Source organism: Sturnira hondurensis, unplaced genomic scaffold (genome assembly GCF_014824575.4).
Source record: "Sturnira hondurensis isolate 20B ecotype Veracruz unplaced genomic scaffold, ASM1482457v3 Scaffold0008196, whole genome shotgun sequence".
Taxonomy (NCBI): Eukaryota; Metazoa; Chordata; class Mammalia; order Chiroptera; family Phyllostomidae; genus Sturnira; species Sturnira hondurensis.
This window is the reverse complement of record NW_028080827.1, coordinates 8,276,880-8,296,840: the sequence shown is the minus strand read 5'-3', so window position 1 is coordinate 8,296,840 and position 19,961 is coordinate 8,276,880. Positions and strand designations below refer to the sequence as shown.

The 19,961-nt window shown below is 37.1% G+C and overlaps 1 protein-coding gene across 2 annotated transcripts in view; it reads left to right on the top strand.

The window, feature by feature from the left end:
- Positions 1–17,053, top strand: part of WDR72 (WD repeat domain 72) — a 203,859-nt gene extending 186,806 nt beyond the window's left edge. For both annotated transcript variants that reach the window (XM_037054671.1, XM_037054670.1), the window contains exons 19-20: positions 9,919–10,023; positions 15,458–17,053. In XM_037054671.1, the coding sequence (XP_036910566.1) occupies positions 9,919–10,023; positions 15,458–15,513 (161 nt within the window). In that variant the 3' untranslated portion in view covers positions 15,514–17,053. The remainder of the gene's footprint in view (positions 1–9,918; positions 10,024–15,457) is intronic.
- Positions 17,054–19,961: the final 2,908 nt, after the last annotated feature.

The window sequence follows — 19,961 nt, the reverse complement described above, 5'->3', positions numbered from 1 at the left end:
TGAGCATCTGATGAGTTGGCTATCTCTTCATCACTTAGTTCTATTTTTGCCAAGGCAGGGCAACCCACATAGCTGCTTCGTAGCATTGTATGTGGGGGAGGGGTCCAAGAGGGAACAATGCTGCTTGCTTAGCTCTTGGCTGGCTTTCAGTCACTCCCCCTACTACCCACAAGCAAATTGGACCCTTCTGGTGCTGATTCCCAGATGGACAGATTGTATACTTTCTAGGACCCTGTGGATCTCTCCCACAAACTCTCCTGTGAAGCTGGGAGTTTCTCCCAACACCTTAACCCCTACAGGTCTTTACAGTCAGAGGTTTTGAGGCTTTATTTCCCCACGCTGGAACCCAGGGTTGCACAGTCTGTCTCACTCCCCAATTGTTCCATCTGCATGCAAATGTGGGACAACCCATTCTTCCAACCACCACCTTGCCGCAACTCCTCTCTGCCCTGGCTGCCCATTTTCTCCCCTCCTACCAGTCTGGATGAAAGTTTCTTGTTTAACTCCTTGTTTGGCAGACTTCCATACAGTTCAGTTTTTTGGTAGTTCTGGTTATTTTTTGTCTTTAAATTTGTTGTTGTCCTTCTTTTGGTTGTGCAAGGAAGCAAAGTATATCTACCTATACCTTCATCTTAGCAGGAAGTCTAAAACTTTGCTTTCTTTTTGTGTGTTTTTGTTATTCTTTACTTATAGCTGCTACTGGCTTGTCTGGTATCCAGATGAGACTCTACTACTTATCACAGTCATTTCTATATTTTCTGCAACCATATCTTAATGTATTAGTACAAATAGTGACTCTTACACAGTGACACAGCCTAGGGATTTGAGAAGGCATCTTTTGATTGTTCCCCCAGCAAAAATTAGTATTTTAAAATGAGTCACTGCATTTTACATGACTGACCATCAGAAGCACAATTCTAACAGACCACCTATGCTTTCTGTGTTCAGTGCAGGTGCATGTGTTGGGTGTCCAGTACAAGAGAGTGATGCTTGCTGCTAATTACATTATAATACAACGGTAAAACACATTATTAGCATCCAAGCATGTCTTCCATTCAATTTCAGCAAGTACACTAGCGTACCACTTTGATGTTATGTAAATAAAAATAAACCACATTCAGAATAACCAAGCCTAAGGATACAAATTATGGTAACTTACACTTTTTCTTCCTTGCCTACTTCTTAATATAATGTGACAAAGAACTAGAAAACAAAGGCACAGTCTAGATAATTTGATTTTCTTATTCCCTATTTCCTATCTAGGAGATAAAAGAGCTCTGACACTTGACTAACCATCTGAGACAAAGGTTTTCTTCCCCTGAGATAGAGACAGCTATCAGCTGGGATTTTGAGACTGCCTGCCAACCATTCTCTGATGGTGTCATCTTAGGTTTGGCCGATGGAAAAGTCGCTGCCCTTACGAATTCCAGTGGTATTCCCATATGACAGTTTCTTCTCATGCTGATTCAAGAAGGAAATGTTTTTTGTTTTTTTTCTCTTTTTATGAGTAACTGTAGACTTTTCTGTGGTTTAAATTTCCTTTGCAGTGAATCCTTATCTTAAGTTCATGTATAAATCATCTTTATCTCTAATCTTAAATGCTGGCTTGATGCTCTTTTGATTGAAGGATCTCTTGTTTTCCTGACTTCTAACTTTTCAAATACAAGCTGGGGAGTTTTCTGTAAATTCTTCTTAGGATTCTCTGTTTACTGACTGTTCTTCAATTTATGGATACATGAGGATCTATTTGTTTTCTTCTTTGGAAGCTGTTTCTGCATATAACTTCTTGAACAGTAAAATTAATGCATTTATGTATTACCATAAGATTTGGCCCTTATGAAAAATGTCAAATGCTTTTGCAGAAAACCTAAACTATATGAAGGGTGTGGGAGTTCATTTCTGTACATTGTGAGAAGTCATTCATCACCAATATTTCCTTTTAGTGATGAAGGGGTCTTTTCAGATAAGATGTTCCTGAGTCCCTGTGTCTTGATAATTATCTCTATGGCTTAAAATAGAAAGCAGGGATTGAGCCTGCTGATCTGACCAGTTTATTTCTTGCATCTAGAAATTCTCTACTAAATTATAGATAAGTATAAAAATGACATAAGTAATGCTTTCCTGAGATGTTTTTCCACTATAAGTTGACTCAGAATAAGTTCAAGGACTAATGCAGAAAATGCTCAGGGACTAAAGTCATAGAAATTATTTTGATTTGACATTTAAAAAAAGGGGGAATTTCTCATCTATTCATCACCTCTCCTTAGACCAGTCCTTACAAAAAAAATGGTACCCTAAAAAAGTAAATGTAGAAATTCAAGCAAACCTCTCATTGATGACTCTGACAATTACCCTTTTGGTGGGGGGCAGGAGGGCGAGTGAGGAAATACAGCAGAAAAAAGGAGAAAGAGTTGCATCATTCCTTGTTATTCTCCCTTTCTACTTCTCAACTTACACATTTCCTTTGTTATACTCTCTCTGTCCTTCATCTATATGTCTCAACAATCTGTTTCAGTCTGAGGATTTAAATAATTTGATTACTGTTAGTTGTCATGCCAGGCTTGACTAAGACAAATGACCTCATGGGCCCCATCCGTACATATAAAAGGAATAGAAAGAGTTGGGACTCCACTGATTCTTTTGTAAAAAGATTTGACTTGAGGAAAATACAATTCCACAAGAACACCACACCTGTCCATAAACCTGTCCATTCATTTGACAAACAATAATTGAGAATTTCTGAAGCCTGGAGCCCTAAAGCCAAGATGGAGTCAGTCATGTATGGGCCACACTGGAAGAAGTGTTGTCTTGGGCCACACATTAAATACAGAAACACTAATGAAACTGATGAGCAAAAAAAAAAAAAAAGGTTTCAAGTAAATTTATGATTTTGTATTGGGCCACATTTGTACCCATCCTGGGCCACATATGGCCTGCAGGCCATGGGTTAGGCACCCCTGCATTAGACCATCCAACATCCAGGCCTGCGCCTTTTCACTGCAATTGTGTTTCTTACAATTATTCCACAGACCAAATTAATTTAGTTTAGTATGATTTCTCTTATACTGAAGTTTGGAGTTGCCAAGTTGATTTTGAAGAGAGGGGTTGTTTAAAGGAATTAACAGCATAAATATGATTCTAAAAAAGGTAAGGTTTGGTATTAAAGATTTGTTTTTGTTTTGCACCATTGGTAAACATGTAATGGATGCTTTTCCATGCCCAAGATTCACCTTGTTTGTTCTCAGGAGTAGCCACACTGTAGCCTCAGTCCTTACTTGGTCATCTATCCATAGGGCTGCCTCACCCTGGCATTGCAGCTACCGATGTATGGCTTTGAAGCTGTTCCTCTGTTCCTCAGTGAGATTGGCCATCGCCACTTGTAGGAAAATAACAATTGTACTTCATTCAGAAAGGAGTCTCATTGAAGAAATGAAGACTCTCAGGAGTCTTCATTATTACAAGGCTAGTGTAGGAGCCACCTATGGTCTTGTTATCCTGTTTAGTGATACATGGAGTGGTTAATTGATGTTGGATTCTGACCTGGCAGAATATCTGAGTCTCAGAGCCAGAAGATGTCAAGGAGGTTGTGTGGTCCAACTATCTCATTTTACTAATAAAATTCCAAGCAAGTGAAATGACATGATCAAGGTCACACTCTTAGGAGTAGAGGTGGAACTAAAAAACACTCTTCTAGGTCCTATTGACCTCTCTCACACTACAACCATCCACCCTCCCCTGGGAACTCAGAAATTTATCTCTATAATGAAATTACTGATACTCATTTTTGTTTAAATTAATACATATATTTGAATGCTTCACAATGAGGAATTTTATTTTTCATTCAGAAATAAGACACGTAGAATCTCTCTCATTATGTAGACTGTTGGCATTAATAGTAGATTTTGGGGTTTGGGGGTATGTTTGAGTTATATATGCTAGGCCTGACCTTTTAGATTTCCCCCTTAAACTGCATTAAATTCTTAGAAATCCTTGTTTGCTGTTTCACTCAGTCATCTCATAAGTACTCTGAGTACCTGCCGTGTGACTCACATAAAGCAAGTGATGTATTATGTTTGCTTGTTTATTGGCTTTACCAAAGCAGGCCATTGCTCAAACATCCTGGATAGGAGAGGAATTCCTGTATCTCAGAGAAGTGGAACAGTGTTTTAAAAGATTTGGTAAACAATTAATACCTCTTTCTCATTCACATTTATCTTCTGCTAAAACAGTTGAGTGATCTAGCCATTCATCTCACCTGTAGAAGTTAGCCATAAACATATTTTTTCCTTAGATAGTCAATGATTTGATCCTGTGATATATATATATATATATATATATATATATATATATACACACACACACACACACACATACATACACATATATATATTCCAAAATATTTAAATATAGTAACTTCAATTCTATATATCTCAGATGGATACCAAAATAATAGTTACTCTTCACAGCATTTTGGAAAGTTTATTTCTTTATCAATTAAAAAATACATCATCCTTAAAGCAGTATATGTTAGAAAATGTCATCCAGAAAAAATATTCCATATCAGATTACAGCTGCAGAAAGATTGCAAAAATATAAAAGTCGAATGTTAACCGATCATGATGAACTTGTTCCTAGAATAATTCTTAATTATAAAGAAATCTTAAATATTTTATTTAATTTTGGGCATGTCTATATGATATTTTTTCCAGTTTCCAATCTATGCTGAAGGCAAAATAAGCCTGAAATCTGATGCAGGATGTGGCTCATGCTATTCAAATAAAATCAGGAGGTCCTATTGCTTATCTCAGTATAGATATTTTTAAAGCAGGGGTAGTATGTACATAGTAGTTCCTTAGGTAAATAAGTTTTCCTGATAAGACATCAGTCCAGAGAGAACTGGTTTTTTTTTTAATTTTCTTTTTTTTAAATTGAATTATTGTTCAAGTACAGTTTTCTGTCTTTTACTCCCATCCCAGCCCCCACCCCCAGTGCTCTCCACTTCCCTCCCATTTCCACCCTTGTTAGTTTTTGTCCATGTGTTCTTTATATTTGTTCCTGTGAATCCTTCTCCTTTTCCCCTGAAATTCCCTCCTCTGGAAAGATTTTTTTACCTGACTTCATACTAACTCTCTAAGTTTGGGAAAAGATCTGAATTATCACCCAATATGGCCACTGCACTGAGCTAGTAGACTTGAACTCGGGACTTTGACTTCTTTTTCACTGCTCATTTCACAAATCTGAGCAGTCTTTTAGTCTTTCCTGACCTCTGTAAACTCTACATTATTTTTAAGATGTGATCTGGACTTCTGTCTGAGTTTTATCTGCTACTACAATGATTTATTCTGTTCACCTGACCAATATTTCAAACTATTACGTGTTTTTATTAATGATTTTCTTATCAATATCTACAATACTTCCAAAAGATCCTCTCATGTGATAGATGGAACCTAATTTTAAATCATATATGTCACCATATTGAAAACGTCATTTGGACTGCAGATTGGGTTCACACTGCAAATGATAGGATTTTTAACAAGGGCTCTCTACAAACTACATGTTGGCCTGAGTTGAAAGTCCAAGTTGCTATTTGTGGAAAGAGACAGATACTTTTGTCAGCAGTCACCCTCTTTGGGGATGTTTGCTGCCTAGGCCTAGCCACATTTAAGAGTTAACACCAGCTATTTGTAATTGATTTGAAAAGGACAGGGAAAATTTTTAGAGGTTAACCAAAACCAAAATAGAGAACAGAGAGAGGTGAAGGGGTATAACCAGTGATGACCCCATCATCACATTAATAGTAAATTCTTCTATTGAAACTATCATGCAATCTTCTGGGTTTCCTCATTACATATTCTTAAATGTGGTTTAAAAATTACCAATTCCATATTGTCTACAACTGAACCATTCATTTGTTTAGGATCTAGAAGAATCACACTCATGAAACACACACCACAGTCAGACACACGCATCCAAAGTGAATGGACTCCTCCCTCTATCTAGCTACCACAGATATTACAGATATTCAGAACACTGGCCTTCCAGTTGTCAATATTTGGAGGTGTGTGATGAGTACATGGAAGAGCCCTACATCTCTCAGTGGTAGAACTGTCAAGAGAAGTTTGTCTTTTTGGTCCCTCGCCCCCCAAATGCAGACTATTTCAGAATCCATTGCAGAGGAAATGAACACTTGATTTTGAGTTAAGGACGAACCCAGCAACCGCTTGCACTATATTGACATCAAAAGTATCTCTCGGCCAAGCTCTAAAACGCATCTTCAAAAACTACTGAAAATATCCAAGAACTTTAGTGATGAGCTACAAATGGACTTCGGTATTGATAAATAAAAGTCGATATGTATAGTGAAAGGACAACTTACTGTGATAAATGGGCCCACCACCAGTAAAGATCAAATTATTGACTATCCAGGGCGAGGAAAAACCTGTCTATAACTAACTTCTACAGGTGAGAAGAATTAGCCACAACAGCAATTTCAGAAAAAGCTCAAAGAGACAAGTAAGGAAAATTCATTAAAAATACATACAAAAAATAGGCAGCAACATTCTGTTAATAAATACATTTGTGGAACTAGGCCAATGTATATCTTTGGTCATCTCTGGCGAGGTTCACAACTTCTTTTTTTGCCTGAATGAGCTCCCTTTGAGCTAGCTGTTTTTCCTCTCAAGATTTAATTCAAATTTTACTTTTGGACTACCCCCTTGCAGGGGAATTACCTGTTCGTTCCTAAAAACCATGTTACTCTTGATAGATTCTCTCTAATGCTCCTACTAGTTACTTTTGGTTGTACCCCAACTGCATCACAAGTTGTATGAAGGCACATTAAAAGTGCCTTCCCATTTTTACCACTCACATGGCCCTACCACGAGCTCTACCCACAATAAGCACTAAATCAATATTGTTGATTTCATTGTTTTTGAAATGATTCATTAGAGAAGACTTGGTCACACATCATGGCAGAGATTAATGACAAAACATCATAGGGAACACCCAAAAGAACAATTGCAAAGATTTGCCTATCAAAAAAAAATCGTAAATGGCAATCATTAGCCTGGTCCCAATTGGCAGAATGCAGAACATAGGCATTTCCTTTGCAATACATTTTACTGGATACTCTATAGACTCCTCAGTAAAAATGGCAACTCTTGTACCATACCAAATTTGAAAGCTAAAATGTAATTAAGCAAAATATCCGAAGATCAGCCCTCTGCACTCTCCTGCGTCCACAAACCACAGCCTTGCCCATCGGTGAGAAGACATGAATGGCTGCATAGCTCTGGCTCCTGGGAGCTTAGTCGAGATCGGGCGGCTAAAAACTACAGCTAACTTTCTGGCTTTGGGGAGTGGGTTGGGATGTCAATTTGTCCTGGGCCACTCCACTGCCACTACAAGTGGTCACAGGTACTTACTTCCTTCTTGTTCTAATAGCATGCTGTCTTCCTCCTCTTTGAGGCCCCTCTGTCCAGAATAGAGTCTTGTTGGAGGACTGAATAAATGAATGGGTGGACATTTTAAATTATGAAAGAACAAGCTATGAGATGATAAGTGCAATATATTTGCCCAAATAAACACAGGTTTTACCTTATTGGTTATTAGAAATAGATTTCACTATATGATTAATTCCCTATTATAAATACCAATATAAATATGTCAGGAAATGAACAAGTATATAGAGATAAAAATTATTAAAACAGGCCAAGAAATCCTAACAAATACTACAGCATTCTGTGATTTTGGCACATTTAATTATCCCACTGAAACATTTTACACAAATTTTTGGATTAAAAAATAATCTCTAAGTATGCTCTAAAATGAATAAAATTGTTGTTAATTTACTCCACCAATAACTACTTATGCCATATGGCTCTTGTTTCTCCTATAAAGTCACTGACCAATCCATACCACCATTTTTCAAATCAGCATCCTTCATCTCAAGTGGTCCTAAGCAAGAAACTGAACATATCAATTGATGATAGTTTAAAGCACATATCATCTCAGATCAGGAGGACTTCTAGCATGGTACCTCTGCTTTGCTCAGTTCTTCACTCATTCATTCCACCAATCCTTCAAGAATACTGTGGCTTCTATGGCTCGGGGCATACAGAGGTGAATAAAATAGACATGGTACCTACTTTCTTTTTTTTTTCAGAAAATTCCAATGTACAACATGAAAAGTTGTGTTTATTTATTTAAAATCAGATTTTCATATATTTTTGTCTCATTTTTTCCCAAACAAAAGGTTTTAGCGACACAGTGAATCCAAACTCTACGCTCACCCTTCCCCAGAACAGACAGAGTGCTACCTGTCCTGAGGTTGGCGAAACCATTGGAAGAGAATATTCGGGCCAGGAGTATGTTACTGGTCTCCGTGAAAGTATGCACATGTGTGCCTCAGGTTATGGTCACCAATGCTCTGCACACCCCACTAAAACAAGATGCGAGTGTGGGAGGGGTGAGCCTTGCTAAAGTCGCTCTGGACCTGGGCAGCTTCCGTGTCACTTAAGGAGCGTGTTAAGTGACATGGGCTTCCGCCTCTGCATTTGCTCTCTCGTCTCCTGACGGAGGTTTAGGAACAGCGTCACAGGCCATGCCTCTGTGCCAGCAAACACACTATTTCATGTATGACTTCTAAACATATTCTCTATTTTTGCATTCAAGACTTATGAATAATACGGAGCATGTATTATCAAGACCTGAGGAGTCAATGGTAGTGTTAACNAGCTTCCGTGTCACTTAAGGAGCGTGTTAAGTGACACGGGCTTCCGCCTCTCCATTGCTCTCTCGTCTCCTGACGGAGGTTTAGGAACAGCGTCACAGGCCATGCCTCTGTGCCAGCAAACACACTATTTCATGTATGACTTCTAAACATATTCTCTATTTTTGCATTCAAGACTTATGAATAATACGGAGCATGTATTATCAAGACCTGAGGAGTCAATGGTAGTGTTAACCTCAGCAATTTGTGAAAGATAAAATTTCAATGCAGTCAATAACATACATATTTATATTGTTTGGCTTCAGACAAATAAGCATAACATAATTTATATTATTGCAGACTTGCTTTGTTTTATTATACACGTTATTATGTTTTTTTATGAAGATAGTATCTACTTTTCCTGTGAAATGATTCCTTGAACAAATGTAATATGGAAATATGTTATATATGGAGATAATTTAAACCAAGTATTACAACTTGTAGAAACTTGAGTCTGTGTTTTCTCTAACAGCTAATGGTTGTAATGGGCTTAAAGGAAATTTTAGATTCCTGTGATAGCTTCTGTTCATAATTCCTACTCAGAAAATAGCATCTCATAACAAGGGTTCTGGAGACCTACCATTGAAAACCAGCCTCCTTTAGTATCATTTGTAGTGTGTTCATTCTATATTTTAAAACTCATTTTTATTGGGCTTTTTAAAAGGTAGTTGGTACCATAGTTTTTCATTCGCTGGAGGAGAACCAAGATGCGTGACGAGCGTTCATCAGCTGTGATCCGTGTGACAAAATGGCCCGCTGCCCCAGTGTGGCGTGGCTTTCTGACGGACTAGCCTGAGGTTCTCCTCTGGGTCCTGCTGCGTTAATTGACTATACTGTTTTAGCCGTATGCATTAAAAATACAGTTTCCATTTCAAGGGGATAGCTTGGTTACTCTGTAGCTTTTAAGCCGATGCCATGAACTTATTTTTCTTCTAAGATAAAGTCTCATCTATAGATTTTTCAACTAATTACATGTCTGCCAATACATACTTAGAGGATACATTTTATTTCAATTTATTGTTTGTGTTTACATCGTGTGTCCCTGGAAATAGCTGTGGAACTGAAAGGAAATGTTTCATGGTGCTTATTGCTACCCTTTCATCACTCACTCTTTTCTCTCCCTGCCTCTCTCCCCCTCTCTTTAATAGCTTCAGCCAGTCTGGTCAAGCATGGCAGCAGCTCAAACTCGGCAAACTTCCAAGACACTGAGGACATGCCTGACAGATGTGTCCTGAAAGAGTCGGAGAGTCCAGGTGAAAGCCATTGAAACATAGTCAAGTATAAAATGATAAATTTGACACAGCTTTGGGGTCCGTGGAAGGGGGTGGGGAGAGAGGACAGACATTGTAATGCTGTTTTCTCTTACCAGCTGCACTGTCAAATTAATGGTCACCTCCAGGGGTCACCGTGTGGAGCTGTTATCTTTTCCTCTTTCATCAAGAATTCAGTTGGAGGAAGTACAAAGGCTCTATGACTGAAAAGGGAAGCTGACACTATTAGTTCATTATCATCAATTTTAGACTAACCTGGTTAATAGAGGTAGAGATTAGAAACTGAAGAACTGACAATGTTTTAAATAGTTCAAATAATGGGATCAAGTGGAAATGGAGAGTTAGAGAGAAAAGAGACACAAATTGTCATCATTACAATCTATTTACCTTTCTGAATACAAACAGAACCAAACTGGCACGAGGGGATTTTAGCAAAACGGTAATGGACTAATGGATGTTGTCAACTGTTTCAAAAAAAAACACAAAAAAGAAAGAAAATAATAACCTTCCTCGTGCAATGAAATTTACCCAAGGTCCGAGTTAACTATGCTTGTATTTTCTTCATAGAGAGAGTAGACAGAATTGTACTGGAAAAATATAATCAGGAATACTCAAGCATGGATTTTTGTTTCTGTTTTTGTTGTGTTTTGAATCATGCCTAGTCTTAACAACTAATTAGTTAAAAGAAGAAATCTTGTGAAAGTCAAATGGCACATTCCTGGATCTGCAAAGCCACGAGGTACTAAAAGGTACCTTATTATCACGAATGAAAGAGTTAACATTTTTCTTTCCTGTCTTCCCTGGCTGCTGTGTACCCTCTACTCTCTTGCATCCATGTATCAGATTTTTGATTCATCCTCTCTGTGGCCTGTCAGCTTAGTTAAGAGATTTCCAAATCTTGTAGCCTTTGCTGACAGGGGGCAGCTGCAAACAGTCCCCTGATCCTTCCCCGAGGAGAGCTACTGAGATTTAATTTTCAGTGAAAGGTGCAGCCTGCAATCTATGTCAGGTCCCCTAAGTCATCTCGGAACCCCAGTAGGCCCAGTGGCGATGGCATTGTATTTCAGTCCCTCCACTACACGAAGATTCCTCAAAAGATGGACCGCTGCCCTGTGTCTGCTCTCAGCCATGCTTCTGCTCTCGCACCGACCTGGGGATGGCATCTTTAGCAGTGGCAGAAATTTTTAATCAGCACATTAAACCCATCCCCTGCCATAATAGCTAAAAGACAAATGTAGATCGGTTCCACTCTGACAGGGAAAGGATAGTGATAGCATCAAATTTCTAAAATAAAATTAGTTTAAAATTACTTTTTGTTTTGACTTAAATTGCCTAATTTTGACTAGGTCCTTAAACTGTCTCAATAACCAGTTTTCTATCAACCATTTTGCCAGGCACTTAAATCCACGAATCATCTTTTTACCTAAGCATTCACTGTTTTGGCGAGAAGAGATCCGCTTTATATCATTTCAAAAGTCGAATAAATGTTTATCATCCCTCAATATGAGTGGAATTGTAGTGCAGTTCTACCATAACACAATCTATCTGATTGATATAAACAAAAGGATGGATCAGAACAGAAAGATTACTTAGAAAATATAGGCACTGATAGAGAATCTTAACTTAAAAAGTGAGTACTGTTCTATACATCGGACATCATTAAACTGGTAATAAAGAATGAATTACTCTGGCTTTTTCCTCTGCCCATTTCTGCATTTTAAGACATCTTGCCTTATAGGCCTAGAAACCTCTGGAGAGTTCACTACTGGTCTCACTGCCTTCCACTGAGAATTTGTGGCTTGGTTGTCATGGAGACATCGTATTTCTCCAAGAATTTCTCATATTGATCCGTGGCCAGGCGTAAATGGCCAAGCGAGTGTGAGGAGTAAAGGGGGCTGGGCAGTCCTATAAAATGACCAGGGCTTGTGGGTTGGAAATAAGCTCATTGCAAACACTTAGGTAAAAAGAAAGAAGCAGTTTGATTTTGTTGCGGGATTTCTTTCTGCACTTTGGGCCATTGTCTTCTTTCACTATGAACTGAAAGAAACTTGTTAGTCACTTGTCATGTCGGATCTTTGGTGCCTGTCCTGACACAGCTGTCAGCCTTCCAGCGCTGCACAGCCCAGGGACACACAACAAAGAGGCGATGCCATGAATTATTTATTGCTCCTCGTGTGGATAAAATTCTGTGATAAGAAATTAAGACACTTCTGACAGAGGTGCTTGTTTAGTAAGAAAGATTTTGATAAGAGTGCATTTTTTTGAAGAATGAGAATTTAAGAAGGAAAATTCTTAAAACTGAACATGACGGAAGGAGATACCTGAAGGGAGCGGCACAGAGGGACTTTCTTGAACTGTGAAAATACGACTATCTACTCCTCCGTGTCTAAAAGTTAATTTCCAAATATTGAGTCATTCAAGTGAAAGGGCTCCAAAACAAGAAATGCTACTTGGTGGTACAGTTACCTCTCTTTACCACTCAAGAGGGGCATTTCTCTGGTAACCACTTTTGTTAGAAGAAAAAACAAACATTAAGGTTTTTAAGGGACAAGCTTTGGAAAGATGTCTTCCAACCAATACAAGTACTTCCACAGCTAAGCTTATAATTGCATTAATATATTTGTTATTCCTTGTAAAAAAGGAATTTAAATCACAAATACATCATTCTTACCATCTTTACCTAGAATATTATTACTCATTTAAAATTCCTGTTAACATTTTCACGTTGTGCAAAACCCAAGTTACAAAGTTAAATGTGGTCAGCCTTCTACTTTAATGGATATTGACCTTACATAGTTTTATCTCCGCAATTCTAAATAACTAGTATATATTAATTACATCATTTTTAATGAATAGACCAGTTGCTTGAATAGCATATAGAAAATAAAGACAAAAAATTTATTTTCCCATTCAAGCACAGGTCAACAATATCATCTCATATATTATTCTTTTCAAATAAAGTATCTTCTTTGTAAATCCTGTAAACATCATTTTACTTTAGTTCTAACTTCACATTGATGATACCAAATCATTTGCATATGCAGAGTGCAAAGGGGTACCAAAGCCAGAAAAACTAAAACAGCTTTTTCAAAAGGTGAAGTTGAAGTTTTTCAAACTTCAATTGATAGAACATTTTTAAAATGTCATTATTCAAATCAAATTTTTAGAATTTATATAAAACAGTAGGTTGACTTGGTGAATTGATTATATTTGAATACAGTGGGTTTTGAACTTCATCTGTAGAGTGGTATTTTTCCATTGACGTCACTGCTCCCTGCACTGAACAGAACGGGATGACCCGTTTGTAAATGGGCTGGAGTGTGCATATAGGTCACAATTTAGAGGCCTGGTGCAGTGGATGTTCCCTGGTCTCCAGAGCGCTCTACCTTATTCATCATGCCTTTGTGATCTCTTTATTGGTTCAAGCTGTATACCCAGGTGAGTGCCTGCAGTCCATTAAGGTTGGCAAAGCAACGTTAGACCTGAGTGATCTTGTTACTCTGACCTTGCTAGTGAACCTGGAGGTCTTGGCTGATAGGTTAAGGTCTCCCTCAGCTATGTCTTTTCTTTGGAATAATTCATTAGCAAAGAGTTTTGCCTCACAGGTGAATCCCAGATTGAAGTTTCTGGCTTAGACTCTGTGGTTGACTTTCTTCTTCACTGGCGTTTATACATTCCTAAAACCGGTGGGAATAACTTTGATGTCTAGTAATAGAAGCACTGAGACAACATCGTGAACTTGAGGCTCCTTTTTTTGAGATTTTAGGGCCATTAGACTTTCTTTGTCTCTTTAAGGCTTCGTTGCTTCTGACTCCGAAAGATGCTATCACAAAAATAGTTCAGTTTAGTCATTTGCTGCTTAACTTCCTGTTAACTGTTTCGTGCAGTAATTAAACTCAATTCCCGTTCTCTATGATATAACAAAAAGTGTTTCTGGCCCCTCATTTTTGCACTCATGGTGATAAAAAATTTATGTGACATGCACAATTTTTATCCAAGTGTTAATGAGGGACCTTGAGCTTTTATCACCTTATTGGCTTGGAAAATTAAGAATTTTACTTCTCAGTGCACTAGGGACAGTACGCATAAATATAGCTTCAGCCGAAAATAGTAGTGACAAGAAAGAGCTTGAAGGTACAAAAAAAAAGCATTCAGATAAGCATTTCCACGTCATTCTGAAGTAATTTATAATCAGTATGCATTCTGCTGTTAATAGAACATTTTAGTGGTTTTTATATAGCACATTATGTGTGTAGATCTATATACATCATTGTCAATCAATATTGCATTTGCATGAATCTGATGAACAAAACCAGATTTCTCAGTTTCCAGGGGATACCACATTGTGAAAGCTAAGGTGGAATTTTTTTCTTTTACTATTCTGGCTCATGAATCACCAGCAAAAATCAGGTAAGAGAAAGTAGGACAGATTCAGGACTGGAGTGTTGGAGATGGCTGATGATGATGCATGAAGCAGAAAAAATGTGGAATGCGTGAGCAGCCCATCAATCATAGCCATCGAGAACAGACTTCTTGTGGTTACTGCTAAAAAAATGTTCTAGAAGGAGGAAGGACAATTTGAGTAGTAAAAATATTTTAAGCTCTTTCTACTTGTGTTTAACAACATCAGTCTTTTAAAAAAAGTTACCCAAAGGGAAATATTTCAGCTTGAACCTAATAACTTTTCAATTATGGAACGTTCTAGGCTAATGTGTTATTATATAGAGTACATATAATACAATATCGACTATTGGTGTAACTAAACTGAATCAGGCTTTTGAGGTTTGGCCAGCAGGAGTGGGAGTTACTATGCATGGTCACATCACCAGCGTATGTGTGTTTACATGTTGTTAACTAAGGCACAATGCTCCAGTTAGTTTGAAAATCAAATTAATTTAATGCAAGTGATAGTTTTTAGACTGCAATAACAATCCCCCAAGTTGTCAGAGAAACAAATTTTTTATTCTATAATTGAAATCATATTTCAACTAACAATTAAACATTTGACCCTAAAACCAACCCTAAGTTGTGAGCTTCTCTAAAAGTAATTCAGCTCCTGCAAATTTGTGAAAATAGAGTGATTTCAAACCTAATTCATCTTGTTGAAAACTTTCAGCTTTCTTGGCAATAATATAAAACAGACTATATTAATAATGTATGCAATTAAAATATATTTACCTGGGACCTGGTTTATAAGAGAATAATATTTTATTACATTAATATATTTTATTTTAGGATAGAAAAGAAATGCAGACATTATATAGGCTCTTTCTTCCTTTATTTCCTTTCTAATTCTTTCTTTCCCTTCATACGTCCCTCTCCCTTCCTCCCTTCTTCTATACCCTTCTTCCTCTTCCCCTTCTTTCTTTTTTCTTTATTTCATCATGTGATGCAAGGTAATCTGTTTTCTTCCTAGGTGATCCAAGGCATCATTCATGGACAGCAAAGATGTGCTTCTGCAAGCTGTGCTAAAGGAAATCTCATCTATAGGAATTAGATTTGGGTGAATTAAGAAACCTAAAACACATCATTTGTTTATTGTCGTGTGTATGTTGTGTGGGTATTGATCAAGATATTAGGTCATAGTAGATTTGCTAATACTTTAACCAGAGTATATTGAAAGTGTAATGACTGATAGAAATTATCCAAATTTATCTAATTTTAGAAAATCATTGTGTAAATCATCATATACTCCGGTTTCTTACTTTTATTTTAATCTTTTCAACAAGGAATCCTAGCCCACAGACATAAATTTAATACCATTTAGGTTTTCTTCCATCTTTTCAGTTCCTGAATTATATAATAAGCAACGTTAAAACCATGTTGCTTTTAAACAGTGTAACACACAATGCTTTTAAATTTAATGTTGCTTCAGTGTATTTAATCTAAAACTTTACCAAATTTGTTTGATTTGTTAGGTTACAACATTCGTTTTAGTAAATGCTTTAATTCAGATCAATCACCCTGCAGTAAATCTAATCCCTAAGGGTGAAATGTTGTCAACAAATAGCCAGTTCTATTTAGTCAACAATTAGCCCAAATAAGTCATACATAGTAAAATAGGGACTGATCTTGGGCAGTTGAGTTTCAGATTTCTAACAACACAGAAGCTTACATCTTTAGCTAAAGGTTGATCTCCTTGGCCATATAGAGGTGAATTAGGGACCCTCTGTAAGCAGACCCTACTTACAGCATATCATCATTGATCCTTATGAAGTATACACTCTCCTAGTTCTTTCCTCAGAGAGAAGCTTGACTAGCAGAAATTCTCAAACTAAAATATGCAAAGCAATGTAAATAGGAACAGATATAAAATGCTCATCTATTACAGCCCTTAGTGATCTGATGTATTTGCTGTGATTTATATTGTGTATTATTCCCCTTTCAAAGAAAAATAAAAATAAGTTTAAACCATTGCCAAATTTAACACTAAGGTCTAAGGAAACCAATACTAAAAACTTGATAAATGTTTTATGACATCACTAGTGAAAGGAAATAATAACTGACATAATCCTGACATTATCAACTGAGATTTTAAAGATTTTTGGCATCATTTCACAGTTGCTAATATTAATAATTAATATTACATGGCTAATTAAAATATTTTATCAATAGGAAGTTTGGAAGCCAACACTATTAATAATAAACAATTTTAATTTCTAATACTGAGAATTTTAGAGACTCACATTTAAGGTAATATTCCCTAATATCCTCGTGCAATTTGTTTTTTAAACAAATCTAGTGTCTTTAAAATGATTTTCTTGTGGTGACTTATGTTCAGCACTTCAGTAATTTCTGTTGTAAAAAGAACCGGAAATCACAAGTTGTCAGACAATTAATTGGATCAACCACATGGTGACCCTAACCACAACTAGAAACTTATAACTTGATGGCATCTCTGTCCTTCTGGGACGCCTGGCCTTCAGTAACACGTGAGGAACTGTGGTAGTGAGCAAGCATGTTTGTCTCCAGAGTCTTCCTTGTCATTGCAATAAATGATTCGTTAAAAATAGTCGTGTGTTTCTCTTTTGACAATAATCTTGGTGATATTTGTGATTACATATTTTCCTCCAAGGAATATTGTATTTTCAAATTTGCAAGTGGGAATTCTGTTCTATTCATGGAGTTACATAATGGCTATATTGCAAGGTAAGAGGCTGAATGGAGGAGGTAGGTTTAAGGGCGAGGTTCACTGCCAGGTGTCCAGGCAGCAGGTCTTCACTGTGCCTTCCAGGGCCTCATCCCCCAATCTGTGTAGAGGGCTCCATCACAGGGCTTGTGTAAAGGCCCTCTACAACACAGTGTAGGAAAAACAATCTGAACCCCACGGGCACTTCAAATATAAGGTAAGATGTATGGTATTATAAACACACAACTGGAGATGATGGCCTTAGGCCTGAAACGTTCTGTTGCTATTTTAGAAAGTAAATAAGGCTACTTTGAACATGTCACATTAGAATATTGATAAGAAAACACTTGGATAAATGTTAACATTCTATTGAGATGATAGTATTGGAGGGTAATTTTTATTTCCTTCCTTGTCCATTTATCTCCGATATTCTGTTTTTAAAAAAAACCTTTTATAATCAATTGAGCAGTTACTCCAAAAATATTGTTTCTCTTTAGTCTTTAGAGGGCACATTATAATAATCAAATTTTTAAAAACTAAGTTTTATGCCATGTGTTTTAAGTGAAGGCTCAGAATATATTAATCTAGTTGGTTTTAACATCTTATTTTCGCAAAATGGACCATTCATATAATTTAAAAATTTTTATATTGCATACATTTTGATTATGCAGTTATTTAAAAGCAGTGCTATTTACCATTTGGTTCTCCACAAAAATGTTGTTTTATGTGTTAAGTGCCCAGAGTTGTGTCTAATCACATAAGAAAGTCATCACTTTATACATGTGTACATGGTTAGGATTGTAAAATACTTTCAAAATTAGCTGTAACCAAAGTTGCAAAGTTCAAACTTTCTTGAGCAGATGTCTTTCTGATGAAGGTACAAGGCTTCACGGGCAGTGAGTGGTTGCCAGATCACTGGGCTATGATATGGTCAGCAAGGACACTGCAGGTGCTGTGAAGGAAAATACATACACTGGGGAAAAACGAAGTTTCCCAGTAAGAGCCTGCCACTGGACGCTCCCAGGCCTTTGGGCCTGAATGAGGCGGCAGGGGTCATTTCATGTCATTGGCTGGGCAGGGGCATGGGGACGCTTGTCCTGGGATAGCTCCTCACTCCTCACACCCTCATCCCAAACTTCTCAGAGCCCATCTTTATTTAAATTTTTGACATCATGGGTTTTTTTTTTACATGAATTTGATTTTCAATAATATTGTCTTCAAATGTATGTAACTTGATTACCAAGTCTTTTCCAATTTCTCCCCTAGTCTTAGGTCCTACTTATTAATTCTGGTAAAACCTCACCTTTATCTCAGAAAGCATATTGTAGGTAAATAGGCTGACCATTGCATTATTATGAGCATGATTATAATGATACAAATGGTAAGAAATACTTTTTAATACCTGTGAAAACTAGAGTCACAGACCATTGAAAACGTTTGAAATGGCTCCTCTTGGCACACGGAGGGGGGCGATGTATGGTCTTTGTTTCTCGAAATGCCTTTTTCTCATTGCACAGAACATGTTTTCCTATTGCCAATTTTAGGGATTGTTTCAATCTTCAACAAACTACTGATTCAGAAAGGTAGCAGCAATTTTTGTTTCTTTTACTGAAAGATACAAGCTTTTTAATAATTAGTATAGATTCAGTACAATGCTGTGCTTAAATCTGCAAAGTGCCATGCATATGCAAAATGCCAATTTTCATAGCATATGCAATAGCAATAACTGGGTGGCACATGCTTACAAACCCTATCATTTATTCACTTAACAATTATTTTCATTGTTATTATCTGTAAACTCATCAATTGGCTTTTCAATCCTGCAGTTTTCTAGGTAGAAGATGTTTTTGCACAGCCTCAGTAACAGCACTGTGGCCTCAGATGCTGCCCTCTCAAATAAAAGGATGGTCTATGACGTGTTCTTGACGTATCACAAGTTTCCTTTAGATTCTTAGAGAGATGTCCTGTTAATTCTGCAGTGGCAACTACAGTTCCTATCAGATGTAACCTCTCCTGTCTCTATCAAAAGAATTCTAACATTTATATTATCTCCATTCACATCAATTTATACTTATAATCAACTGAGAAAACATTCTTTAATTTAATTTTTTGCTCTGTACTTTAGAGCCTTCCGGGAAGACAAACAACCAAAATACCTGCAGCGCAGTGGCATTAAGTGCTTTCCTTCTCTCCCTGAGATGGTCACAGCCACAGGGATCAAGTTACACTCAAGAATGTTTTTAAGATAAGGAAGATTTTCTTGGACCAGACTCTCTGTCAAATAATAACTGTATTCCCACCAATCTAAGGAAAACCAGTCGGTCTAATTTCTGCAAGAATGTGAGCCAGGAAATGAGGCGAAAATAAAAACTACTATCATTTCGATTGTCACTGGGAGAGCCAAACTAAAGAAACAAATGTGGGGATTTCTCAAGTATGTTTTCATAGATCATATACTGTCCTGAAAGGTGCTAGGCTTTGTGTGCAGTCTTCCTGCCATGTAGGTGGCAGCAACACTCAAGTCTAGAAATTTTCTGCCACATTCTCTTAGCTCTAGCCCAAAGCGTATTCTCACAAAAAGTCTTTGTAGAAGAGAAAAGGTGGAAAGTATAGAGACAAATTTCTCTATGTCCTCACATATCTCTAAAGCACTATTTTAAAGCGGCTCCCATAATGTGGAAACATTCATCATGTCCCTTAATACAGAAGTCATATTCTGCTCTCATACATGGTGGTAGTTGTGGGTTTCAGTTTCTTTCTTTACTAGGATTTTACTTCTTTACTGTTTCTC